The sequence below is a fragment of the Acinonyx jubatus genome, chromosome B2 (assembly GCF_027475565.1).
Source record: "Acinonyx jubatus isolate Ajub_Pintada_27869175 chromosome B2, VMU_Ajub_asm_v1.0, whole genome shotgun sequence".
NCBI lineage: Eukaryota > Metazoa > Chordata > Mammalia > Carnivora > Felidae > Acinonyx > Acinonyx jubatus.
The window spans coordinates 45,596,342-45,621,162 of record NC_069385.1 but is presented as its reverse complement, the minus strand read 5'-3'; the positions used below and the strand labels follow the sequence as shown (position 1 = coordinate 45,621,162).

The 24,821-nt window shown below is 39.6% G+C and overlaps 1 protein-coding gene across 6 annotated transcripts in view; it reads right to left on the bottom strand.

The window, feature by feature from the left end:
- Positions 1 to 24,821, bottom strand: part of ROS1 (ROS proto-oncogene 1, receptor tyrosine kinase) — a 124,316-nt gene that overhangs the window by 79,860 nt on the left and 19,635 nt on the right. For all 6 annotated transcript variants that reach the window (XM_053222337.1, XM_053222338.1, XM_027057018.2 and 3 more), the window contains exons 5-14: positions 21,203 to 21,263; positions 13,997 to 14,145; positions 13,184 to 13,322; positions 9,991 to 10,192; positions 9,254 to 9,330; positions 7,799 to 7,921; positions 7,446 to 7,630; positions 6,181 to 6,278; positions 1,789 to 2,285; positions 121 to 333 (exon numbers count right to left, since the gene is read on the bottom strand). In XM_053222337.1, coding sequence (XP_053078312.1) covers positions 121 to 333; positions 1,789 to 2,285; positions 6,181 to 6,278; positions 7,446 to 7,630; positions 7,799 to 7,921; positions 9,254 to 9,330; positions 9,991 to 10,192; positions 13,184 to 13,322; positions 13,997 to 14,145; positions 21,203 to 21,263 — 1,744 coding nt within the window. The remainder of the gene's footprint in view (positions 1 to 120; positions 334 to 1,788; positions 2,286 to 6,180; positions 6,279 to 7,445; positions 7,631 to 7,798; positions 7,922 to 9,253; positions 9,331 to 9,990; positions 10,193 to 13,183; positions 13,323 to 13,996; positions 14,146 to 21,202; positions 21,264 to 24,821) is intronic.

Sequence of the window (24,821 nt, the reverse complement as noted above, 5' to 3'; positions counted from 1 at the left end):
TGCTTGGAGGGCTCTCTCTCCTTCTCTCTCTGCCTCTCCCCCACTCGTTTTCTCCCTCTCTCTCTCTCTCTCTCTCTCAAAATAAATAAACTTTAAAAAATAAAAAGACCGTTTCCTCACCTGGCACCAGAGTGGTGCCCACCAAGGGCTCCGACCAAGGGCCTGGCCCCTTGGGAGAACCGGCTCTCACAGAAACCTTGTATCTTGCAGCACTCTGCAGCTCAGGCACATTAAGCACGGTCCCACTTATGTTAGAGAAAATCCGAGTGATTTCAGGAAAGTCCTCAGTTGATACTTTCACCTCGTAAGTCCAGTTCTGCCAGGCGGAGGGGCCTAATGAGAAGAGTTAAACAACATTACTGACCAGGATGACATAGACAAGGGCAAACAAAAAATTGCCAGTAAATTCATCTACACCTTCATCTTGAGTAGAAGGGTAATTGGGCAGTAAAACCTGTTACCCCGCCAGTCATCAGGGTTAGTCTCATGATATGACTAGGACACTGTCCATTCCAGCCACACCATAGCTTTTGCTCTGTCGAAGGAGACATCATTTCTAACCAATCAGAGTCAAGCTCAGACGAAGCTAGATGTGTGGCTACGTAAAATTGTCAGGAGGGTGTTCTATAATACCGCTAAGTGTAACCAGGCTCCTAAAGAAAAAACGTTTAATGATGAATCTCTACTACAACTCTCAGTGTTTGCATAGCACCTTCCTCTAGAAATCCAAACTATACAAAAGCAAACAAACAAACAACAACAACAACAAAAACTTCCTATACGGCAGTTGAAATATACAGCAAACAGGCGTAGTTAGCTTTGTCGTAAGGTAAAAAATAGCCCATGTTTGCTAAATAGTCTAGAATCAGGAGTTGGCAAACTACAGCCCACAGGCCAGATCTGGCCCTCTGCCTGTTTTTGTAAATAAAGTTGTACTGGAACACAGCCACAGTTCCTCATTTACATATCATCTATGGCTGTTTACACACTGTAACGGCAGACTTGAGTAGCTATGACAGAGACCATATGGCCCACAGAGCTGAACATATGTACTATCTAGTCCTTCCTTTACAGAAGAAGTTTGCCCACCTCTGTGCTAGATACTAAGTGTTCTACGTAAGCACCTTAATTCTTTTTTTCAATATATGAAGTTCATTGTCAAATTGGTTTCCATACAACACCCAGTGCTCATCCCAAAAGGTGCCCTCCTTAAGCACCTTAATTTAATCTGCATGACAATCCCACAGAAATATGTAAGTAACATTCTGGTTTTCCAGCAGTGGAAAACAACGCATGGGCTGGTTAAGTAGCACGCCCAGGATCATTCTACTAATAAATGACAAGGCCCGCCTTTGAAACCATGTAGGCTGGCCCCAGAGCCCACCTGCTGACCCTCCATACACACCGCCTCTCTAGAGATGAAAGTTCAAGTTCAAAGAGCTTTAAGAAATTGCTCCAATTCATGTCAGGTCTAGATGGGTCCAAATCTCAACCCACCTTCTCTATCCCTCTCGCTAATACATTCACTCAGACCACAGTGTCAGTGCCTGGCCCCTGGGTGACATTCAATGAATGTGCAAACTATTCTGTTGGGATATACATGGTGAATACAGAGATCCTAATAATAAATGCAGAACAAATGTATAAGCACTTTTTCTGGAGTTAAAAAGCATTTCTGGTTGATGACTGAATAATCACCTACGGGTTCTCAAAATTGAGTCGCATGTCAAGCAGTTCAAACTCTCCTTCCATCAAGGCCAGAAACCACACTGGGGAGGGGGCACTCACTGGCTCCTATGGCGAGGGCAGGGGGTTTCCACTGAACCAGGGCCTGGTGGGAGCCAAAGAGCACGGAGAGCTGCTGGGGGCGGCCCGGCATGGGGTGCGGCTGGGCGTAGGAGCCAAAGATGACCAAGTTCCCAAATCCAAACTCCTCTATGTGACTCAGGTCGCATCCCACGATGAACTCATTGAAAGACAAAGAGTCTTGTTGGAAAACAGCCTTGCCATCTGTGACAAGGAAGTCATTGTTTTCACAAGCAAAGCTCTTCACATCGGCAAAGGAGACATGAGCTAGGACAGGATGGGAAGCAGAGCCGTCCAGAAACGTTGACATGAAGACACGAGCGGTGTCATCGAAATAAATGATTCGTTTGGACTGTGGCTTCACTGCAAAGTCCTTTAATGTGCAACTCTCCACAATACGCAGGGCTTCTGAGTCCCGACCAGATGGCACAGGGAGATCTACTCTATAAATGCCGTCTTTCAGGAGATAAAACGCGTACCTGACATAGGAGCAAAAGAAGCCGGGTGTGATCCAATGCAAGGGTGAGGGTTAACACTTTGTCCTGTTGTGCAGTCAGCACCTCTGATCTTACCAGTCACTGAGTCCAGGGTGTGCCAAGGTGCAAAAGAGTAAAGGTATTTACTAAAGACACACACTATTCCTTTAAGTTAGAGGCTGAAACATTGCAAAATTTCAGTCTCACTTAACAATGCTTTGTCTCTAACCATATATGTGACTTTCTAAGGAATCAGAAAATTTAAGAGCAGAAAGGGTCTTAAAGATTTTCTAATGAAGCCTACTTTTTTTAATGTTTAATTATATTTTGAGAGAGTGCAAGAAGGGGAGGGGCAGACAGAGGGGGACAGAGGAAGCAGGCTTTGCACTAACAGCAGCAACCCCCATGTGGGGCTCGAACTTGCGAACCACGAGATCACAACCTGAGCCCGAGTCAGACGCTCACCTGACTGAGCCACCCAGACACCCCCTAATGAAGCTTACTTTTAAAGGAAAGCATATTATATAAAAATTACATGCCTACATGTGTTATTTATTGTAAAACACTTTTCTCCATAATGCACATATTCTTAAATCTAATTCTTTCAATAAATTTTCCCATGCATTGTGAATTATAAAACAAAGCAAAAATGTTTAACCTATTTTAAAGCCACAGTTATTATTTTGCTATAAATATCTTATAGTATATAAATATAATAGTAAAACTACTTTGCATTTTGGAGTAGACTAAGTTTTTTTTTTAATAGTTACAGTTGAGTGGGGCAATAGAGCTACCATTTTACAAATCATAAAGATTAAAACCCCACAAGACAGCAAAACAGCTGGGATGGACCACCCAGCAGTTAGGAGAAGCCAATGGAAATCTCATGGCAACAGTGAAGGTGAGTTTTTAATAATAAAAACACCACCAAAATATTTCACTGATAAACCAAATCTGTAAATAGAATTTGAACTAAAACATAAAACTATTAATTTGGATGAAGCTAATTTTGAATGGGTGATCATGGAGACAGATGCTAACAAAAGTATACTTCTGCTGAGTAAATCTTTCTTATCACAACCCTGTGGATTGACAGGATTCCAACATTTCATCACAACTGTCCAATCATTTTCTTTGTCCTATTCAGTCCCGTTCTTGTTCTCCTTGATGGCTGTCCCAAATCTTTATCAATATGCTCCACTCCTGTGCTAGAATAATATCTGAGATATAAACTCCACGCTGAGATGTTAACCTATGTTTCTTGTCTTAAGAAAGGGTTGTAGCGGGGCGCCTGGGTGGCTCAGTCGGTTAAGTGGCCAACTTTGGCCCAGGTCATGATCTCGCGGTCCGTGAGTTCGAGCCCCGCGTCGGACTCTGTGCTGACAGCTCAGAGCCTGGAGCCTGTTTCAGATTCTGTGTCTCCCTCTCTCTGACCCTCCCCCGTTCATGCTTTGTCTCTCTCTGTCTCAAAAATAAATAAACGCTAAAAAAAAAAAAATTTTTTTAAAGAAAGGCTTGTAGCAGGCAAAAAGCAGAAACAACTTGGCTCTTAACTGCCTGCTTTTGTTTACCAAATTCAAAGCTATTAAGGGAATATAAAGGGATTTCAGGGTAGATAAGAGAAAGATTTGGCATGAAGATTACAATCCTTGTACTGAAGTAAAGAGGAGTGTGGTTCTTTAATACTCTTTGCCACTTTGGAGGGGAAAGAAAAGAGAGTGAAAGTTAACAGAGCTGGGGTGTGTAGGGGGGAGGGGGGAAGAAGGCAGAGGGGAAAGAAAAGAGAGTGAAAGTTAACAGAGCTGGGGTGTGTGGGGGGAGGGGAAAAGAAGGCAGAGAGAGGAAAGGGGAGGAGGGAAGAAGGCAGAGGGAAGAAGGGAAGAAGTTTAGAAGCCTCAATGAGTGAATAATTCACTGGTGCAAAATAACAACATAAACCATTCTTTAATGCTTTTTTTTTAATGTTTATTTTTGAGAGGGAGAGTGGGGGAGGGGAGAGGGGGACCGAGGATATGAAGCGGGCTCTGCGCTGACAGCAGACAGCCCGATCCAGGGCTTGAACTACTGAACTGTGAGATCATGACCTCTGCCAAAGTCGGACACTTAACAGACTGAGCCACCCAGGAGTCCAAAGGAAACCATTTCTAATGCCAGGAGAATAAATGATTTCACACATTTGGAGTTCCTTAGGATCACTACAAGCAAAGTGTTGCTGAAAGTTATATGCTGATTTTTACAGAAACCCTATTATTGTATAGGGAGATGATTAGAAGACAGACACTGGGAGCCAAGTATTGGTCCCATTGCAAAAGAGCCGTGCGATCTTGGGTCATTACTAACCTGTGCCTTACTTTCCTATCTGTAAACTGACATAGCAAAAGTACCTACTTCATAGGGATGAACAAGAACTAAATGAATTTTTGGAAGTAATACACTTAGAAGCACATACTAAGTGCCCAATTAATATCAATTATCGTTAATATTTCTAGTCACATTTCAAAATCTAAGCACAAGACAGTTTTATCCTAATGGAAAAAAAAGAGCCACCAAAAACCTCACTAAGATGAATTTTGAGTGATTGATGTAATGGGTGAATTTTATTATCCTTATTACATTTATTATACGTAATATTACAAATATAATAATATAATATTATTACACATAATAGTATAAATATATTTATTATTATTTTAGTACGTGAAGTTTATTTATAAAATGAGGCTTTCTGTGTAATGGCCAGCAACAAAGTTCCATTTCATAGGATCTTAGACTTTTACAAATGAGAAAAATAATATTCAGGGAATCCAAAAGACTTATCCTACATCACAGTGTTTTTCAAACACATTCTTGAATTCAGTGATTCATTCAATCCTAAGATAAAATAAGTAACTAGTAAAGTACGAACAAATATGAATAGAAAACTTGATTTCAGATCAACAATGAGCAACCTTTGTTTTTAATGTCAATTCATGAAAAATAAAAAGCGCCTTGGGCTATATACTTTGTTTTCATTCAAAACGAAAACAATTTTACTCCTACAGGAAAGAAAAAAAAAAGTAATCTTACAAACATTGGCCTTACTTATTGTTATTAACCTGTTACTATCCGGTCACATTTAAGAAATAACATTCACAAAATAATTTTCTGTGTTTGCATCCTTCACATTTATGTGCATTTGGAGATCACAACATATATTCACAGGGAATACCTCATGTCATACTCAAAATAACCCAACCGGGCCAGCATTGTTATCTTCCACATATGAATAGATAAATGAAAAGTTACTGGCTACAAGTCGTACTGCAATTTAAGGAGGACAGCTGAGCTAAAATGTGTCTATTTCATTTGTGGGGGGAAAAATAGATATTTATAGCGGGAAATTTTTCCTTGTTATTAACCATCAACACCTGTGTCCAAAGGTGGGTGATAGCAGCTATCTTGCAAAGCCAGCTTCTGATAGGTGTGAGAACCAGACCAGAGAAATGAATTGGTGTTGAATTGCTCAGCAAAAGAAACAGTACGATGAAAGGAAGCAGTCAGAAAGGACTTCCCGCGGGGAATGTTGAGGGGGCAAAGAGACTCGGAGTCATGCCATAAAATGACAAATCCAGGACTGGAATCTATCCCTGAGTCCCCCACAAGAGGTCTTTCCCATATACCCATATTTTACCATGAAGGAGAGGAAAATCTACTCAACTTGAGAAGTTGTAGTTCAAGTTTTCAAGAAATTTCCTGGTGGCTCTATAAAAGGAAAACTTTGCCTAAAATTATATTTTATTTTATTTGAAATAAGATCTATAGATTGGTTCCTCTAATTCTATGATGTTTCATTGTCAAACAAGTTTCCCAAAGATTCTTGCCAAGGAAGAGAATCCATCATCATAAGGTTAACACTTACCCATTGTACGAATCAGCCACAATTTTTTGAGGTGTGGTAATTGACGGAGGAGTAATTTCCTCAGTGTTTGAGCAGTTCTCTAAATCACAGCTGTATACCTAGAGAATCAAGCATGCATCAGCATAGATCAGTGTCTGTCTATGTTCAGTTTGGCAACAAGTATTTCTTTTTTTATTTTTTCACTGTGTCCCCTACCCTCACACCCTCTCTAACAATAAGTATTCCCGAGCATCTGTTCTGTGCTTAGAATTTGCTAGTCACTGATCACTTTTCAAAGTATAAGAAAGAAAAAAAAACCTTAAAAGTCAGTTTTATATCCTATATCCTAATGAGTGTGTATCCTGTTTACATCAATAAAATACAAAAACCTATTTTTCTGGCTTGTGGAAGCACTCAACTACTTTTTTTAAGATTTTTTTTTATTTGAAAGAGAAAGAGAACACAAGCAGGGGAGACAGGCAGGGGGAGGGGGGGGGAGAGAGAGAGAGAGAGAGAGAGAGAGAGAGAGAGAGAGAGAGAGAATCCTAAGCAGGCTCTACACTTAGCTCAGAGTCCAACACAGGGCTCAATCCCATGACCCTGGGACCATGATCTGAGCTGAAATCAAGAGTTGGACACTCAACCAACTGAGCCACCCAGGCGCCCCAGAGATTTTTAAGTAATCTATACAGCCAACGTGGAGCTTGAACTTACAACCCCGAGATCAAGAGTCACATGCTCGACTGACTGAACCAGTCAGGCACTCCTCAACTATTTTTTAATATTTAAGCTATATCCAAGTTTATGGGCTTCCAGCAATGGTGATTGTAATAAGCTTGTCCCTTTGAAATAAGGAAACTTGAAACACATCAAGTGTGTCTCCTTAAAGATTTCAGTTATACTGTATTTTCAGAAACCTACTAAAGTTATCCCTGGCTATTGTCTAATTTAAACTGCCTGCAGTTGATTTTAATCATGATCGGTAGTCTCACCTAGTGATAGCACAGAGACCACCACTCTCTTATGGAAAGTGAGTTACCACAAATGTAATAAACCCGTGGCTCTAAAAAATCACAAATAAAGATGACTTAAAGGTAGGTCAGGATTAGTCCTAGGTAAATTCTAGACCCGCCTATAGACCAGATCTGTGATTCATTGCTAACCCAGCGTCTAGAACATAGCAAATATTCAGTGAGTATTTATTGAATGAATTATGTTTACTTGTAAATATACCGAGAAATGCATGTGTCAATATCTAGCTGTTCACTTTAAATTCTCCGACTAACCCGTTCATCCATGATGAAATAGATCCTCTGATAAAGCCAGTCTACAGAGATGGAAGAAATTAATCCTGAGCCTCTGTAAAAAATTCTCAGGTCAGACACATCAGACATGTTGGCAACCTCTTTCACCCATATGAGAGCTCCTTCAGAGAAATACACAACTTGCTGGTGGACATTAATCGCTATTCCTAGAAGAGCCATGCAAATACATGTCTGTTACTATATGACAACCAGGAAAAAAAAGTACATGACAGAAAATGTATTTCTTTTCATTTTTAATAAGGAGATCATAACAGAAGTCAGTCTGGATCTTTTTTTTTTTCACACTAAGGGAACATTTCTTTCATTATACTGACCTGTAATATTACTGTATATAGCATCTGAATGAAGGCAATGTGCTTCATCTACCAGATGTTTTAAAGATCTCTTTCTTAGAGAAGATTTTCTGGATAAAAAGAGCCACTGTTCCTCTTCTTGAACTAAAACAATAACACGATTTACAGACAGACCAACCATATACACATTGACACACACGCAAAAGAACCCATTACCATCCTTCAAAGCAAGACAACTAATGCTTGAAAGAGGCTGGTCAGATTTTTGTCTGAAGACACTGGGACATTTCAACTGCAGTACAAATCACATTTAGTCCATGATGAGGGGAGCGAAGTACAGTGTCAATCAAGTAGGATTTATACATATGTGCCCCAGAGGGCCCCCAGAATAAGATCACATAAGGGATCACCGTTTTCAACAGCCTTGCCCCAAGTAGGAGCTCAGCTCGTTACCCCCAGCCATGAGAATGTGACTGCTTGGTGGAGGTGGGCCAGCCCAGGCCAGACTGGCTTGTTGCATAACACCAGACAGACATTGCTTGTCTCTTTTTTCTTCAATGATCTCTCCCTTTGAGGCCAGAGAGAAGTCCTTAGAGCAATGAAATCTGAGGACTGCAGAGCTCTGCTTGACGTCCCACTCAACTGGAGACTGATGCCGTGTGCGTCGACGAACACTTTTAGGGCAATTAATAAAAGTTATGCAATAATTGCAGTAACAACAACCTCAAGCCTGTTCTATATTTAACTCGCCCTTCGGATGCTTCTTGCATAACAGAAATGTCTCTCCTTTCCTAGAGTCCGGTAACAGCCAAAAAACCAAAGGCCGGCGATAGATGACATTGAATACACACTGGCATAGATGCGTGCAGATAATTCATTATTGTTTTTCCCAAACGGGCCTCATACAGGAAGTACTCAATCTCTCAAGGCAGTTGTTGAAATGCCAAAGTGAAAACAAAAATGACACTGGCAAAAAAATAACAAAAGCTAATTTGGTAGATTGAATATTAAAAATGGTAAGATGTCAATTATTAAATCCAGATATATTTTAAAACCTTAAGGAGAATGGAAGAAACAAATATCTGATATGTATTAATTGATGATACATAATATGAAACGGGGTTGAGGGCAAAAAGATTATATGTGTCCCTAAGTATATAAATATGAGTCACAATCACTAGTGATTTCATCTGAAACTAAGGATTTGCTTGCGGCCATTTTTTTATCCCTAAATTTTTCATTCTAAGTTTTAAACTTCTAAATTCTGACTTAAGAACATGGGTCTCATAACTTCCTTCTGTTTGCCAAATAAGGGGATTCATTTAAAACCGAAAGCTTACCAAGTGCCAAAAGTGTTTATTTGGGCAGAAGAGGTGGGGTTCTTGGGCTCCACCAGATGACCCCGGACTCTGAGCGCTGAACCCACCCTTGCCACCCCTCAGTTCCAAGTAACAAAGGAGCCTTCCCAGGCTGTACCTGCTGAGGATGGAGTGGTAATACTAGATTCTGCTTCTGGCCCCTCACCAACTTCATTTACTGCTGCAATGGAAAACCTATTCCAAAAACAATTTGGAGAGATGTGTTTCACATGGCACGGTGTGAACATGAGATAAAAAGAGAAGGAGCAATATTTCTATTTAAAGAACAATGTGGCAATGCATGTATCTAGTTTCTCGGTACCACTGTTCAGCCCTGAAACGACCATCAGTCACATCCTTATTTGCATTCCCCGTAGACCAGGTCAGGGTCACAGAGGTCAAAAGCTGAACTCTGCTATCTACGTGACCCCCATTCCTACCCTAATTTAAAGAGGTGTTAGTAAATGCTAGAAAAGCTAACAGTAATAAAATAATCTCCCTAACGATTAATTAAAAAAATAAATAAATAAAGCACCACTAACAGAATTTCACCTCCTTACTTTTTTCATGTTGGATTAAATAAAGAAATGGTATCATGGTGTATATGGTGTCTTTATTAGTGCCTCTTTATAAGGATCCTCTGAATATAATAGAAATACTTCAGAATGTTTTTGCTTAGGACACTGTAATCTAACACACAAACTTGAGGAAAGCTACAAGAACTTCAACGCAACAGCACAAAGTCAAGGGGAGTTCTCCAAATACATTTAAACAACTTCGGGGCCATATTTCTTCAATAATTACTATGCCTGCAGCCATGCTGGCTACAATTACCTTGCACCACTTAATTCTTACCTGTAGGTGGTGTTTGGTAGAGTGGAGTAAAACTGGAAACTGGTTCTCTGTGTCCCTGAATCTAATTGTTGATTTTTGCTGATCAGCCTTAAGTTGTAACCCAAAATAGGTCCTCCTGGGAATTGTGGTGGAGCCCAACTGACTTCCACGGTGTCGGGACTTGAGCTCTCGATATTTCTGATGGAAGGAGCAGTTTCCGGAACTAGAAGAAGTAATGGTGACACGGTGAGCAGGAAAATTACAGGCACAAATTTAAATAGGATAGGAAAAAAGTTTTGTGTTTTGAAGTGTAAATTAAATATTTGTATTAATATTCAAAGTAAGTGATAGGAGGTGGTAAGATATCTATGAGCTGCGACTCTTGATCCCTGAATGAGACCAGTTAGCTACTTTCCTGAGGGACTCTTTCAAGTATTATTTTCCTTGCATCTCCTTTATGAAATAAAATTAAATGTGGAGGTACGTAAATAGGATAAATGTTCTGGAAAAAAATTATCAAAAATCTCCGGAGAGCTGAATGAATTGAAACTGTAGGGTGGTGCCCGGTGCGGAAGGAGAGGAGAAGCTATAATAAAAGAGGAGTCAATGATTAACGCGAGTTGGAAGAAGTAAATCCTGGGCCTTCTCACTCAGGAGAGTGCTATAGCCTGACTAGTTCCAGCTGAAGATACAGGTTCAGATAAGCAAGATTTAGAACAGTGTGCTTCCCTCTTGCTGGCCTCAGCTGTGCTGGCCCAGACTGTGTGTTCCTTACCCCAGCTCCCAGGGTCCCTTGGAATCCAAGTTGACTGTGTTTAAGGCAGGACCCTCTCCCTTATGAAGGATTCAAGGAACATGCGTGAATTAATTAAGCATTCACTCACAGACTTTAGAAGCTATCTAAGTAGCAAAGAGCAGACAGAAAAACAAATGATCTAACAGCCTATCTGCCTTCATGCCTCCACCTACTTCTCATAACTCCCACCCCTGAAACCACACTCTTTTATTTCCTCTTCCCAGAGAAAGACATACTCTGATGTCACTTTGTTCTTGTGTAGACTTTGCTCCCTCTGAACATGTTTGGCAAATGCTCTGCATCACTCCTGACTAATGAGAGTTGGTAGAAATAAGACAGTTCAACCTTCAAAGTGGATGAGTTTTTAAAGGGCCTGTTAATTGATCTCTTGGCCTTTCTCTGATACAACTCCTCCTCAACTCTCAGACTAATCTTTGAAAAACACAAACCTCATTGTGTCCACTCCTCTGCTCCACGCATTCAGTCACCTTGGTGAGCAGAAGGGTACAAATCATCTTTCACTAATCAGAATCAGGATGTCAAAAAACCTAATTCATTAGGGTCAATGCTCAGACATGATCTGCTTCACTTTGAGCAAGTTAGATGCCACCTACATGGTGAGCTGTGATTCTTGTCCAAATCTCTCCCACAAAAATCCTCCCCAAAAGGCTGGTCAGGTTGGGCAAGATAATCCCTGACTAATAACAATTCCACTTGGTTAAGAAATTATCTTCATCAGGGCACCATCTAGAATCATACATTCCCCATCAAGCAAAGAAGAGGGCCATGAAGCATGAAACACAAAACAGAGACCTATAAGTTTTAATGTGGCTAGAAAAGTGAGAAAGAATTGAAGAATAAGGTGCTATCCACGAAAAGGATACCCAATGTAGGTCCAGAATACCTGGAGGGCATGAGAGCTTACAAATCCAGAAGAAAGGCCCAGAAATGGAAAGCAAAATTTGCCTTCTTCATTATTTTGATTTGACTAGCTATGCGCCCTGGATCATGTTATCTCTCCAGCATCAGAAAATGCTCCAGCGCTGTTAGGATGCATGAGACACTAGTTTGAACAAAGAAGGATCCATGTATTCTACTCTGCCTGGGAACATTTCAAATACTGTCCTAGGCCAGTGTCTGACCTGAGGTTCTGAGGACGGTCAGGGAATAATCAGCAGAGGTGGCCACACACAGCCTAAAATCTGATCAACAATAAGAGGGCACTAGTCAGGGAAGGGGAAAAATTCCTCAGCCAGCTTCATCAGCTATCCAGCTATGCTTCCGGGCATGGCCTAGTTCAGTGTGAGGCTCTTTGCACACTGCCAAATCTCCAGAACTAAGGCGTAGGGACATCTAACATCTGCCTGGAGTAAGCCCCCCAGGTCCATTCAGCTAACCCTGCAGGTAAAGGCACCAGACAACTCTCCTTCATTGTCCGTCCCAGGCATTTATCCCCCTGAAATGCTCCAAGCTTGAATCCTTTTCCTGGTGTGGAAGTCACATTTTCAAAAGAAGAAATCAGAAACCGCTCCAAAAAATGTGCTATTTTTTTAAAAAATCGTGTCTGTTAAAATATTAAAGTATTATCATAACCTCCATGCTGGTCACACTACGTCTGTGCTTTTAAATCTCTCTCATTCCCTCAATTCATTCTATGTGTAGTTGACAAAATTACCTTTTTAAGAAGCATGTGAAGCAATTACTTCTCTGCTTTAAAACCATCCTTAACTCTTAGTGGCTTATTGAGGTTTATACTGACTACCTTATTTAATACCTGATGTCCTTCACCCCATGTCCCATTTCCAAATCCCTGACAGACGCTGTTCAAAATGTTCCTCTTACCCAGGCACCTGGGTGGCTCAGACAGTTAAGTGTCTGACTCCTGATTTTGACTCAGGTCATGATCTCATGGTTTGTGAGTGTGATCCCTGCATCGAGCCCAGCGTGCAGCCCCTCTAGGAGACCCGCATGGAGCCCTGCATGGGGCTCCAGGCTGAGAGCATGGAGCCTGCTTGAGATTCTCTCTCTCCCTGTCTCTCTGACCCTTCCCCAGTCTCTTTCAAAAATACACAAATAAATTTTTTTAAAAATGTTCCTCTTACCATAGTACACAGCACCTTCCCAATTACAATCTACTTTCCTTATTTATTATGTTTACTCCTTAGAGTTATGTCTCCTCCTCCAAAAAGTGAACAGCACAAGAACAGGGAGTTCTGTATTGACCACAGAAGTACAGGGAGCACCTAGAATGCCAGTTGATCCCAGAGGTATAGCGACTTGACATATAGTGAGGTACTCAGTTACTGAACGGATCGATTGATGAAGGAATCATTTATTTCGTTATTTAAAATAAACACAAACCAAACTAAAACTTTGGAATAATCTCCTCATTTCATAAGCAACACGGGTGCACCATACCTCCATAAGGATGAGTCCTGTAACTGGGACTTGGCAGAGAAGACAGCTGTAGCTGGGCTGTGAGGATCCAGACCACTCGAAAAATATACTCAGTGAAGGGATGCAGGGATTCTACCGTGTATGAGAGCTTGGACACAGCCTACATCAATGAGAGATTAATAGTCAGCATTTACAGAATCACCACCGCACAGTGCGACTCAAGAACACAGATTAGTTTGTAAAAGATGCATGACTTTTTTGGCTATGGGGTGACCCAGGGCCCGTCAGACCAGGAAAAAACAGAGGCCTGGAGCTTAGAGCTGAACCATCCAGATGTCAGTCGACATAATTCACACCAAAAGTCCCTCCTTCTTCAAAATTGCAAAACTATGGATTCAGCCCTCTGCCATGTACCTCAAGGTTTTACTTTAACTTTTCTATGTTAATATACTTAGTGTCTTGGGATTATTCTCTGAACTTGCTCATGCTTGCTTTCCTAAAAGGGACAGTTCTAGGTGACCTTCTTGCCCTCCCTCCTAGTTGGGATCACTGTGGGTGGGATGGGCAGATAAGGATCAATGTTTATGAGTATTGAGTATGTGATGTTGTGCTGAAGGAACAAAATATGTCTAATAATATGTTCTCTTCAAAAATAAGGGATTTAGCATCAACATGTGGGAGTACTAGAGATTAAAATTCATCTAATCCAACCACTCACATTATACTTGAATCTTCTTCAAAATGCCTTTATGCCTATAATATATGCAGTAATTTGGCACTGCTAATAATTTGGAAAAAAAATCTGTGTGTATGTACATAGGCAGCTTTTCACACCTCAGTATAAGTCCAGCTTCCAGGAAGTTGTGCGTATTTCCACTGAATGATGTATTTGACTCCAGAGATGTTGGCAGATTTCCATCGTAACGTCACACTATGGCTTCCGATGGAAGAAGCAAAGGGTGCTGTGGGGAGGTCTGCATTTTCTGGGGAGAAAGGAAGATTTCATTCGCCATGCACCTCTGTCATATCAGAAGAAAGGGTGTCCGTTTCATCTAGTGCTCTCAGGACTTTCTTGTTACAACTACATCTTGCCACAAAAACCTACCTGAATAATAAAAGATGCATATAGTCAACTGGTTAATATTCTGAAAATCAGCGAATCAGTCTGGCTTCTTGTTTTCCCCATAGTATTCATTAATATGTTTTTTTGTTTTTTTTACAGGCAAGGACCATGGAGCATTCTGAGAATGTCCAGTTTTCTCTTACTAAACCACTTCCTTCTAGGTGAGGGGGCTGGGTGCCAGGAATATGGTACATAACAGAACCATCCATTGTCCCAGAACGTGTATCCCAATTCACACTACAATTCTCGTTATTGCTCATCTTGTCAATAAATCATTTTTATTGTTTTTAATTTATTTATTTTTGAAAGAGAGGGAGACAGAGACAGAGCATAAGTGTGGGAGGCACAGAGAGAGAAAGGGAGACACAGAATCTGAAGCAGGCTCCATGCTCCAAGCTGTCAGCACAGAGCCCAACGTGGGGATCAAACTCACAAACTGTGAGATCATGACCTGAACCGAAGTCAGACGCTTAACGGGCTGATCCTCCCAGGTGTCCCAGTAAGTTATTTTTATATGTACAAGTAGTTGTACTCCAAAGGATTTTATATTCAGTTGTTCTATAATGTAAAATATCTTGTGTCTTCTAAACATTAGTAACATCACAACTGGCAACACACATATATTGGTGCTACTTTCAGGCACTGTACAAGGGGCTAGAATTTGGAATGGTATGTTCCCCGGGGATGAAGTTATTTCACTTTACTTTTTCTATTTTCCAAAATTGTGACTGATTTACTACTTGAGCTTGCTTCCCCCACCCCAATTATTTATTGTGTAAAATACACATGACAAAAATTTACTGTCTTAACATTTTTAAGTGTGTTCAGTGGTATTAAGTACATTTATATTGTTGTGCAACCATAACCACCATCCATCTCCAGAACTCTTTTCCTCTTGCAAAACTGAAACTCTACCCATTAAACACGAACTTCCCATTCTTTACCCCCACCCGCACCCCCGCCTCTGGCAGACACCATTCTACTTTCCGTCTCTGTGATTTTGAATACTCTGATCCCTCACATAAGTGTCATCAAACACTATTTGTCTTTTTGTGACAGGGCTGATCTCACTTAACATAATGTCCTTAAGATTCATCCATGTTTAACATGGCATCCTTGCCTTGTTCCTGACCTTAGAGGATACAATTTCTTTTATAAAAAAATAAATAATCACTACTCTGGTTGAGAAAACATAATAGTCAATTTCCTTCATTTTTAAGGCTGAATAACGTTCCATTGTATGTATGTATCAAAGTTTGCTTATCCATTCCTCCATCAATGGACACTTGGATTGCTTTCATGTTTTAGCTATTGTGAATTCAATAAGAAGTGGATAGATAGCATCAGTGTATAAATATCACTTCATGACCCCACTTTATTTTGAGTATATACCCACAAGGGGAATTGCTGGATTATATGGTAAATCTATTTTTAATTTTTTAAGGAAACATCATGCTGTTTAGCACAGAGGTTATGCCATTTTACATTGCCACCAACAATGCACAAGTGTTCCATCTGCTTCACATCCTCATTAACACTTCTTTTTTTCTGGATTTTTTTTTTTTTGAGAGTAACCATTCTAGTTTTAATTTGCATTTCCCCAATTGTTTAGTGATGTTGAGTATCATTTCCTGTGCTTATCGATCATTTGTATATCTTCTTTGGAGAAATATCCATTCAAATCCTCCACCTATTTTTGAATTGGGTTGTTTGGTTTGTTTTGGTTGTTAAATTTTAAGAGTCTCAATATATTCTGGATATGAATCCCTTATCAGATATATGATTTACAAATGTTTTCTTCCATTATGTTGTTGCCTTTTTGCTCTATTGACAGTGTCTATTGATGCATATTTTTTTTAATTTTACTGAAGTCCAATTTGTCTATTTTTTTCTCTTGTTGCTTTTGCTTTGTGTCATATCCAATAAGTCATTGCCAAATCCAATGTTGTAAAGCTTTTGCTCTATTTTTAATTCTAAGAGTGGTACAGTTTTAGGTCTTACATTTAGGTCATGAATCCATTTTGAGTTAACTTTTTCATATGATATTATGTAAGGGTCCAACTTCATTCTTTTGTATGTGGATATCCAGTTTTCCAACACCATTTCTTGAAAAGACTTTTTCCCTTTGAATAGTCTAGGCACACTTGTCAAAAATCATTTGACTATCCAAATAGGATTTATTTCTGGACTCTATTCTAATCCATTGATCTATATGTCTGTCTTTTTGCCAATGTCACACTATTTTGATGACTGTAACTTACCACTATAAGTTTGAAATCAGGAAGTATGGGTCATCCAGATTTGTTCTTCTTTTTAGGGTTTGGGGTCCCTTTAGATTCCATATGAATTTTAGAACATGTCTTTCTATTTCTACAAAAGATACTGGGATTTTAATAGGGATTACATTAGATCTGTAGGTTGCTTTGTGTTAGCATTGACATCTTAACTATATTGTCTTTCGATCCAAGAATATGGGATGTCTATTTATGTCTTCTTTGTTTCAGAAATGCCTTATAGTTTTATTTTGCAAGACTTTGACCTCCTTGGTTAAGTTAGTTCCTAAGTATTGTGTGCTTATTGATGCTATTGTAAATGGAATTGCTTTCTTAAATTCCTTTTCAGATTGTTCATTATTAGAGGATAGAAATGCAACTGATTTTCATGTGTTGACTTTGTACAAATTTATTAGTTCTAACAGTTTTTTGTGCTATCTTTAGCACTGTCTACATATAACATCATATTATCTGCAAACAGGGATAATCTTCCTTCCCCATTTCAAATTTGGATGGTTTATTTCTTTTTCCTGCCTCATTGCTCTGGTTAGAATTTCCTGTACGATGTTGAATAGAAGTGTCAAAAGCAGGCATCCTTGCCTTGTTCCTGGCCTTAGGGGATACAATTTCTTTTATAAAAAAATAAATAATCACTACTCTGATTGAGAAAACATAATAAGTTTTTGTAAGAAACTTAAAATGGGTAAATACAAACTTCCATGACCTCACTCTTTCTGATTAAAAGTTGACACCATTCTGATCATTATAGATACTGAATCTGGACTAATTAAAGTCCATAGTACCAGAATATCCCGTGACCCAGAAAAAAGAAAGCCACCATCATCTGAGGTTCTAGCCCACAGAGAGGCTTAGCACAACCCTTCTCTGCTGATTCTTTTATTTATAGTTCATTTTTAGCTTTTATAACTACACAAACAAAGCACAGCTCCATTTCCCCCCCCTGTTTTATGGTGTGAGACACTTAATCGCGGGGACTGGAATATGCAGTGGAAAACCTTTTTCAAAAAATAAAGGAAACCTCATTTAAAGTGGAATCAAGAAGCCCCGATGGGGGGAGCTCTCACACACGTACCATTCATTGCACCCTGCATAACCAGCAGCAAGAAGGAGGATAAGAATTATCTTGACAAGGAGGACATTTTTTACATGGGATTTTTTTTTTTAAAGAAAAAGAAGAAAGATCCCTCCACACTCCAGCAACAATGCACTAACACAATCTCGAACTCCTGTTCTTCTCCAGTGAACTTTTGTTCAAAACAACCCTCCCCAGTTTCCCTCTTTCCTCTATAAAAACCTACATTCCCTCTGTTCTCTGGGCTTACCTACAGTTTGCCATAGTTTGCTCACCCCAAATTGCAATTCCTTTGCTAATTCCTGAAAAAACCCATATTGCTAGTGAAATAACTGGCTACTTTATTTTTAAGGTTGACATGCTAAAGAAGAGTCCAGTGTGGAGTTGTCAGCAAAGAGGAAGATCCGAAAGAATCAGAAAGAAGGTAAGTTGAGACCTGGGCAGAAGGGACCAGAGTTATATCAGTAAATGCAAGTAAAGGTAAACTTCATAACTAGATGTAGAGATGTTTCCAAGCCATGGCAATGTGCGTGAACAATCAGAGGTCAAGTAGGTTTGTTCTAAAATATCAGGACAAGAGTCAACTAAATGAGAAAAAGAAGCTGAACTGAGCTGTATACGACTTTCAATACACATCTGAGTGGGTAAGAAAAGCCCCTGAAATCAGACAGTTGGGTTAAAATCAAGTTACTCCTGGGGCGCCTGGGTGGCGCAGTCGGTTAAGCGTCCGACTTCAGCCAGGTCATGATCTCGCGGTCCGTGAGTTTGAGCCCCGCGTCAGGCTCTGGGCTGATGGCTTGGAGCCTGTTTCCGATTCTGTGTCTCCCTCTCTCTCTGCCCCTCCCCCGTTCATGCTCTGTCTCTCTCTGTCCCAAAAAAAATAAATAAACGTTGAAAAAAAAATTTTTTTTAAAATAAAATCAAGTTACTCCCTCTCTAGTTCATTCAATACCATCCATTTCTATGCAGCCCTAAGCAAATATATATACTTTTGTGCCTCATTTTTCTCATCTGTAAAATGGGGATTAAAAATAGTATTTATACCTCTGAGCGCAAAAAGAGCTAATATCTATAAATTACTTTTAACAGTGCCTGACTCATAAACACCTAACAAATATTAGTTCTTTTTATTTCACCATTGCTATTTCCACCATGTGGAAGAGAGACACGGACGGTATCTAAAACAGAATAATACAGCAGACTCAGAGATAGGTGAACTAGGTACTAGGTGTGTTAGAGACAAAAAAGGATCTTAGGTGTTTGGGCAAAAAGATTCATTATAACAAACTGAAGATATGGCCTGTAAGCACAATTGCTTTTATTTAGACTTGATACATATCATTTGATAATGGTATATAGACATTGATCCATAACCAGTGTGAAATATTAAATAAAGCACCAATTACACTTGTATTATAAAAATATATAATTAAGTTGTTAGTATAATTCTGGAATATAAGAAAGGAACGCAACTCAAAGCTTCCCGAACTTTCTCAGTTCTGGCATCTTTAGTTTCTCAGTAATTTTTGCATAACTCCCTGCACCAAAAGAATTACCAAACAGCTCCATGTATTAAGTATAACTTAAGTTATGCGTGTCCTTTCACCTTAGCAGATATTTGAAAAAAAAATAATAATACACATAAATAGAAAGACAATATATGTATTTAAACCTTCAATAAAGAGAATTGCACACTGGTGTGCCTGGACGGCTCAAGCGGTTAAGCGTCCAACTCTTGAGTTCCACTCAGGTCATGATCTCACAGTTCAGGGGTTCAAGCCCCACATCGGGCTCCGTGCTGACATTGTGGAGCCTGCTTGGGATTCTCTCTCTCTCTGCCTCTCTGCCCTTCCCCTGCTTGTGCTCTCTCTCTCAAAATGAAGAAATAAACTTAAAAAAAAAATGAATTGCACACTAATGGGATCTGTGTGCCTATTGGGCAACCTGTTCCAAGTTGAGTTCCTTATGGTACTTGCTTTTATCCCAGCAATCACCAAAAAAACTCAGCGTTGCAAAGATATGATATAGAAAGGAATGTAGCTCATTTCGTTGTTTATACCATGAACTACCTACAACTAGTAGTTCCAATAATGTCCAGAAGATCAACTACCCCTATGTTTCCCTTAAATGTTTAAAATGCCCCATGCTTTCCTATGAGGTATGTGTGATGCACTGGGAGGGGGGAGGGGGAGGAGGGAGGGGGAGGGGGGAGGGAGGTTCCTCGGTGCACAGTTTGGAAACCATAGAATATAAATTTTATCCATAGCTAATTCCCACTACACAGAAGGAAAAGAATGTACTACCACTTATCTCTCCACAGAAATGTCAAGGGGGTTCTTTTGTGGGATACCAAAGGGCAGAAGCAAATCAGGACAGCCAGGCAAGATCCTCCTTCCAGTTTCCATCAGTCACTGAGAGCAAGGAGCAAGCCATTGAAGCAAAGAGCACAACTTACAGGAGAATCAATCATTCCCCCGTCTGGAGGGAACAGTCTACCTCTTCGTGGGAGGAAGACCCTGGAAATTCTGGAAAAGAAAGCTACTAACATCCAGGCTGTGACTTACCAAAGAGCTGATTCTTCAGAAACCACTAGAGAATTAACACACTAGGGCAAATTCACTAAGACACACCCAACCTGCTCTGAAATCAAAGGGAACTGTAGACGTATAGCCAAGTACCCTACTTAATCAGAATCTAAAAGCAAGAAGCATAGTTTCTAGACATTCAGCAAACTTCCCAGGGCCTTGTAGGGAGCCAGGCAGATAGTAGATACTCTGCTGACGAGCTGTTAGCTGAATAATTAACTGCATGTTAAATAAAATATTCTTATGCTTTTGGTTCATTAAAACAGTGGCATTTCCTGACCTCAAATCTAGTTAGGATTCATAGTTGTCTCTTTCATTAAGATGGAAGTGATCTCAGGGCGCCTGGGTGGCGCAGTCGGTTAAGCGTCCGACTTCAGCCAGGTCACGATCTCGCGGTCCGTGAGTTCGAGCCCTGCGTCAGGCTCTGGGCTGATGGCTCGGAGCCTGGAGCCTGTTTCCGATTCTGTGTCTCCCTCTCTCTGACCCTCCCCTGTTCATGCTCTGTCTCTCTCTGTCCCAAAAATAAATAAATTTTTAAAAAAAAATTTTTTTAATAAAAGAAGAGTTTTGCTGAGTTTCTATCACAATGGCTTCCACATTTGAAAATATTGAATTTTTTTCTATATATGTATATATTTTTTATTACACTGAGATAGAGAAGTCTAAATATTTTTTAAAATTTTTTAACGTTTATTTATTTTTGAGAGAAAGGGCGAGTGGGGGAGGGGCAGAAAGAGGGAGACAGAGGATCCGAAGCAGGCTCCATGCTGGGAGCGCAGAGCCCCATGTGGTGTGGGCTTGAACCCACACCTGAGCCGAAATCAGGAGTTGGCCGCTTAACCGACTGAGCCATCCAGGCGCCCCAGAAGTCTAGATAGTTTAGAAGGTGGCTCATTCTCCTTACATACGCACAGTCCCTCGAGTGGTGTTGATTATTTTCAATAACAGTGGCGCGCATCTGCTTACCCAGCACTTCCTCTTCGTATGCACCTTCAGCACCGCTGCAGCCAACCTCACATGATTCTCGCTAAGGAAGACAGGGACCATACCAGTCAGTGCAGCCCAGGAACTGCTTTCGCTGATACATTTCAACTAAATTGTGAAATGCGAATGCCTGCTATATAAGTAGACCGGTGTATCAATTATTTCCACCGCAGTACTTAAAGTTTCCATTTGCTAGTGGAATTAGAACAGCACCTTTCAAACTTTTTTGATCATGTCCCAGATTCCAAAACACATTTTCACAAAACAACTTGGCACACAACTTGGTTGGGGGGGGGGGGGGGAGGATCTTGAAACAGCACTTACTTTTTTTCTTTTTTTTTTAACAGTTTTACTGAGATCTATTTCATATGCCATAAAATTCAGCCATTTAAAGCACACAGTTCAGTGGTTTTTCACTATACTCATAAAATTGGGCAACCATCACCACAATCTAATTTTAGAACAACTTTATCCCATTAAGAAACCCCATACCTGTGATGCATTCATATATGTTCTGTTCTATTCTATTAATTTAATTTGTTGTGACTCTTTATTCACCAAATTGATTTCATGACCCTATAATATGTGACACCCCACAGTGGGGAAAAAAAAACGCTGAGCTCAACCATGCAATTATATGTTTGCCATCTTGGTCAAAGGTCAGTGAGTTAATCACTTTAAACTTTAGCTTAAAATGATGACTATTTATTTTATATATCCATGCTTCCCTTGAGAAATTAAAAACTGACTACATTTCTTAATAACTTGAACATTTTAATAAATATCTTAATACCAATGTTAAAGACACTTTTCCAGAGAAGACATTCAGATGGCTAACAGACACATGAGAAGATGCTCAACATCACTGCTCATCAGAGAACTGCAAATCAAAACCACCTGACAGAATGGCTACAATTAACAACCCAGGAAACAATAGATGTTGGCAAGGATGTGGAAAAAGGAGAACCCTTTTGTTGAGTTGGTGGGAATGCAAACTGTATGGAGAACAGGATGGAGGTTCCTCAAAAAACTAAAAATAGAACTACCTTATGACCCAGCAATTGCACTACTAGGCATTTATCCAAAGGATACAGGAGAGCTGATTCGGAGGGGCACATGCACCCCAATGTTTACAGCAACACTATCAACAATAACCAAATTATGGAAAGAGCTCAAATGTCCACCAACTGATGAATAAAGAAGATATGGTTTCTATATACAATGGAATGTTACTAATGATCAAAAAGAATGAAATCTTGACATTTGCAACAACATGGATAGAATTAGAATGTATAATGCTAAGCAAAAATAGTCAGAGAATGGCAAATATCATATTTCACTCATAGGTGGAATTTAAGAAACAAAACAGATGAACATAGGGGAAGGGAAGGCAAAATAGAATAAAAATAGAGGGAGCAAACCATAAGAGACTCTTAATATGCAGAGAAAAAACTGAGGGTTGCTGGAAAGGTGTTGAGTGGGAGAATGGGCTAGACGGGTGATGGGTGTTAAGGAGGGCACTTGTTATGATGGGCACTGGGTGTTCTATGTAAGTGATGAATCACTAAATTCTACTTCTGAAACCATTATTACACCATATGTTAACTAACTTGGATTTAAGTTAAATAAATAAATATTAAAAATAATAAAAATCTATTCACCAATTCCGTTAACAAGTATTTTTAGCCACATGACACACAGTCACTGAATGATGTGTATCACTTTCCATATCATAGAAGGTATACACCATATACTCATATGTTATAATTATGTATTTCCTAATAATAGATGGATGAGCACTGGGTGTTATATGTAAGTGATGAATCACTGAATTCTACTCCTGGAAAAGTTATCACACTATATGTTAACTAACTTGAATTTAAATTTAAAATGTTTTAAATTTTTAAAAAATAGTAATGTTAAATTTTAAGGTCTACAAAAACCTAACAATGATTAACATTTTACTTCATTAACTGAAAAGAGTAAACATTTTCATAACTAAGACACAAATTTCCTGCAACTCTTAACAGATACATTAGCATTCAAGATAGAAAGAAAGAAAGAAAGAAAGAAAGAAAGAAAGAAAGAAAGAAAGAAAGAAAGAAAAAAGAAAGAAAGAAAGAAAGGGGGAGGGAGGGAGAGGGAGGAAAGAAGGAAGAAAGAAAGAAAACAAAACAAGAAAGAGAAAAGAAAAGAAAGGAAGGGAAAAAAACTCTTGGAGAAAAGGCACAAATTTTGACTGTAGCACAATCATGATCCATATTCCTGCTCTCAGTCAATTTGCAATTATAATACCTAAGACAACATGCTATTGTTTCTCATGATGATGGTGGAAACGATGACATGACACATTTGCCCTAAACATCCCAGGTAATTTACAAATACTAGCTGCACAATGTTTGACCTGGGCACTCAAAGGAAGTACAGGCTGATAAGCTCGGGTTTGCTTAGTTAAGGATTAATTTAAATACCTCAGTCTGGGCTCAGGATTATTTAACTTGAGGGTTTAGTATACTTTCACATCCTTATTGCAGGTTTCAATAAAATGCATTCAACATGTTCATTACCTGAGGAGAGAATAAATATACCAAGTGGCAACAAAACTATCATGTAACATGGAAATTTTTTTCCAAGTCACCAAGGAAGAAGAAAGGAGATGGAATAGTGTTTATTTGGAAATACAGCTAGTACTGACTGCCCAGGAAATTGTGGGCTTATTTTTGTTGCATTTTTTTTTCAGGGGAAAATACATAAATAAAATTCTGATCTATCTAGGAGTTTAAATGTTTTGTTACTTTGTGAACCTTGTATTTTTTTTTCAGCCTTATTGAGATGTAATTGACATATAAATTGTGTAAATTTAAGGTGTACAACATGTTAATCTGATATATTTATATGTTGCAAAATGATTAACACAATGGCATTTGCTAACATCTCCATCCCATCACACAATGACCATTTCTTTTCTGGGGTGAGAACATTTAAGATCTACTTTCTTGGCAACATTCAGGTATATAATGCAGTATTATTAGCTATAATCACCATGCTGTACATAGCTCTCCGGAACTTGTAGTCATAAAACTGGAAGTTTCTGCTCTAAGGAGTTTAAATATTATATCAAGTGGACGCAACACTGTATATTAGATTCCCTCTCTCTGTTATCTAACGTTGGACTTCGGACTTCGCATGACATTACCCAGTGCTCAAATTGCCTAGAGAGCATCTAAAGGTTTTGGATTTAAGGAATCCAGAGAATCTGAGCCCAGAGCCCGTGGATGGGGCAATTATACAGTGTATTTATTCCGGGCTACTGAGCTACCATTCCCACTGCAGAAGCCAAGTGCATGCTTCCCAGGGGCTACATCGACCTGCTGTCTCTGTTTTAGTCCCTACCGCCATTTCTCCCATTGTAGTAAAACTGCTTGTCTCATTGTCCTCTGGCTCCACTCCTGTGTTTATCAGACTGGCTCACTTGCTGCAAAATGCCTTTTCTTACTCCTGTAGCACAAGGAGGACACACCTACCACCCTCCTGGGATGCCCCTAGTTACAGCCTCTCCATATGAATTGTGGCTTCTTTCCCTAAAACACTGTTCATTCAT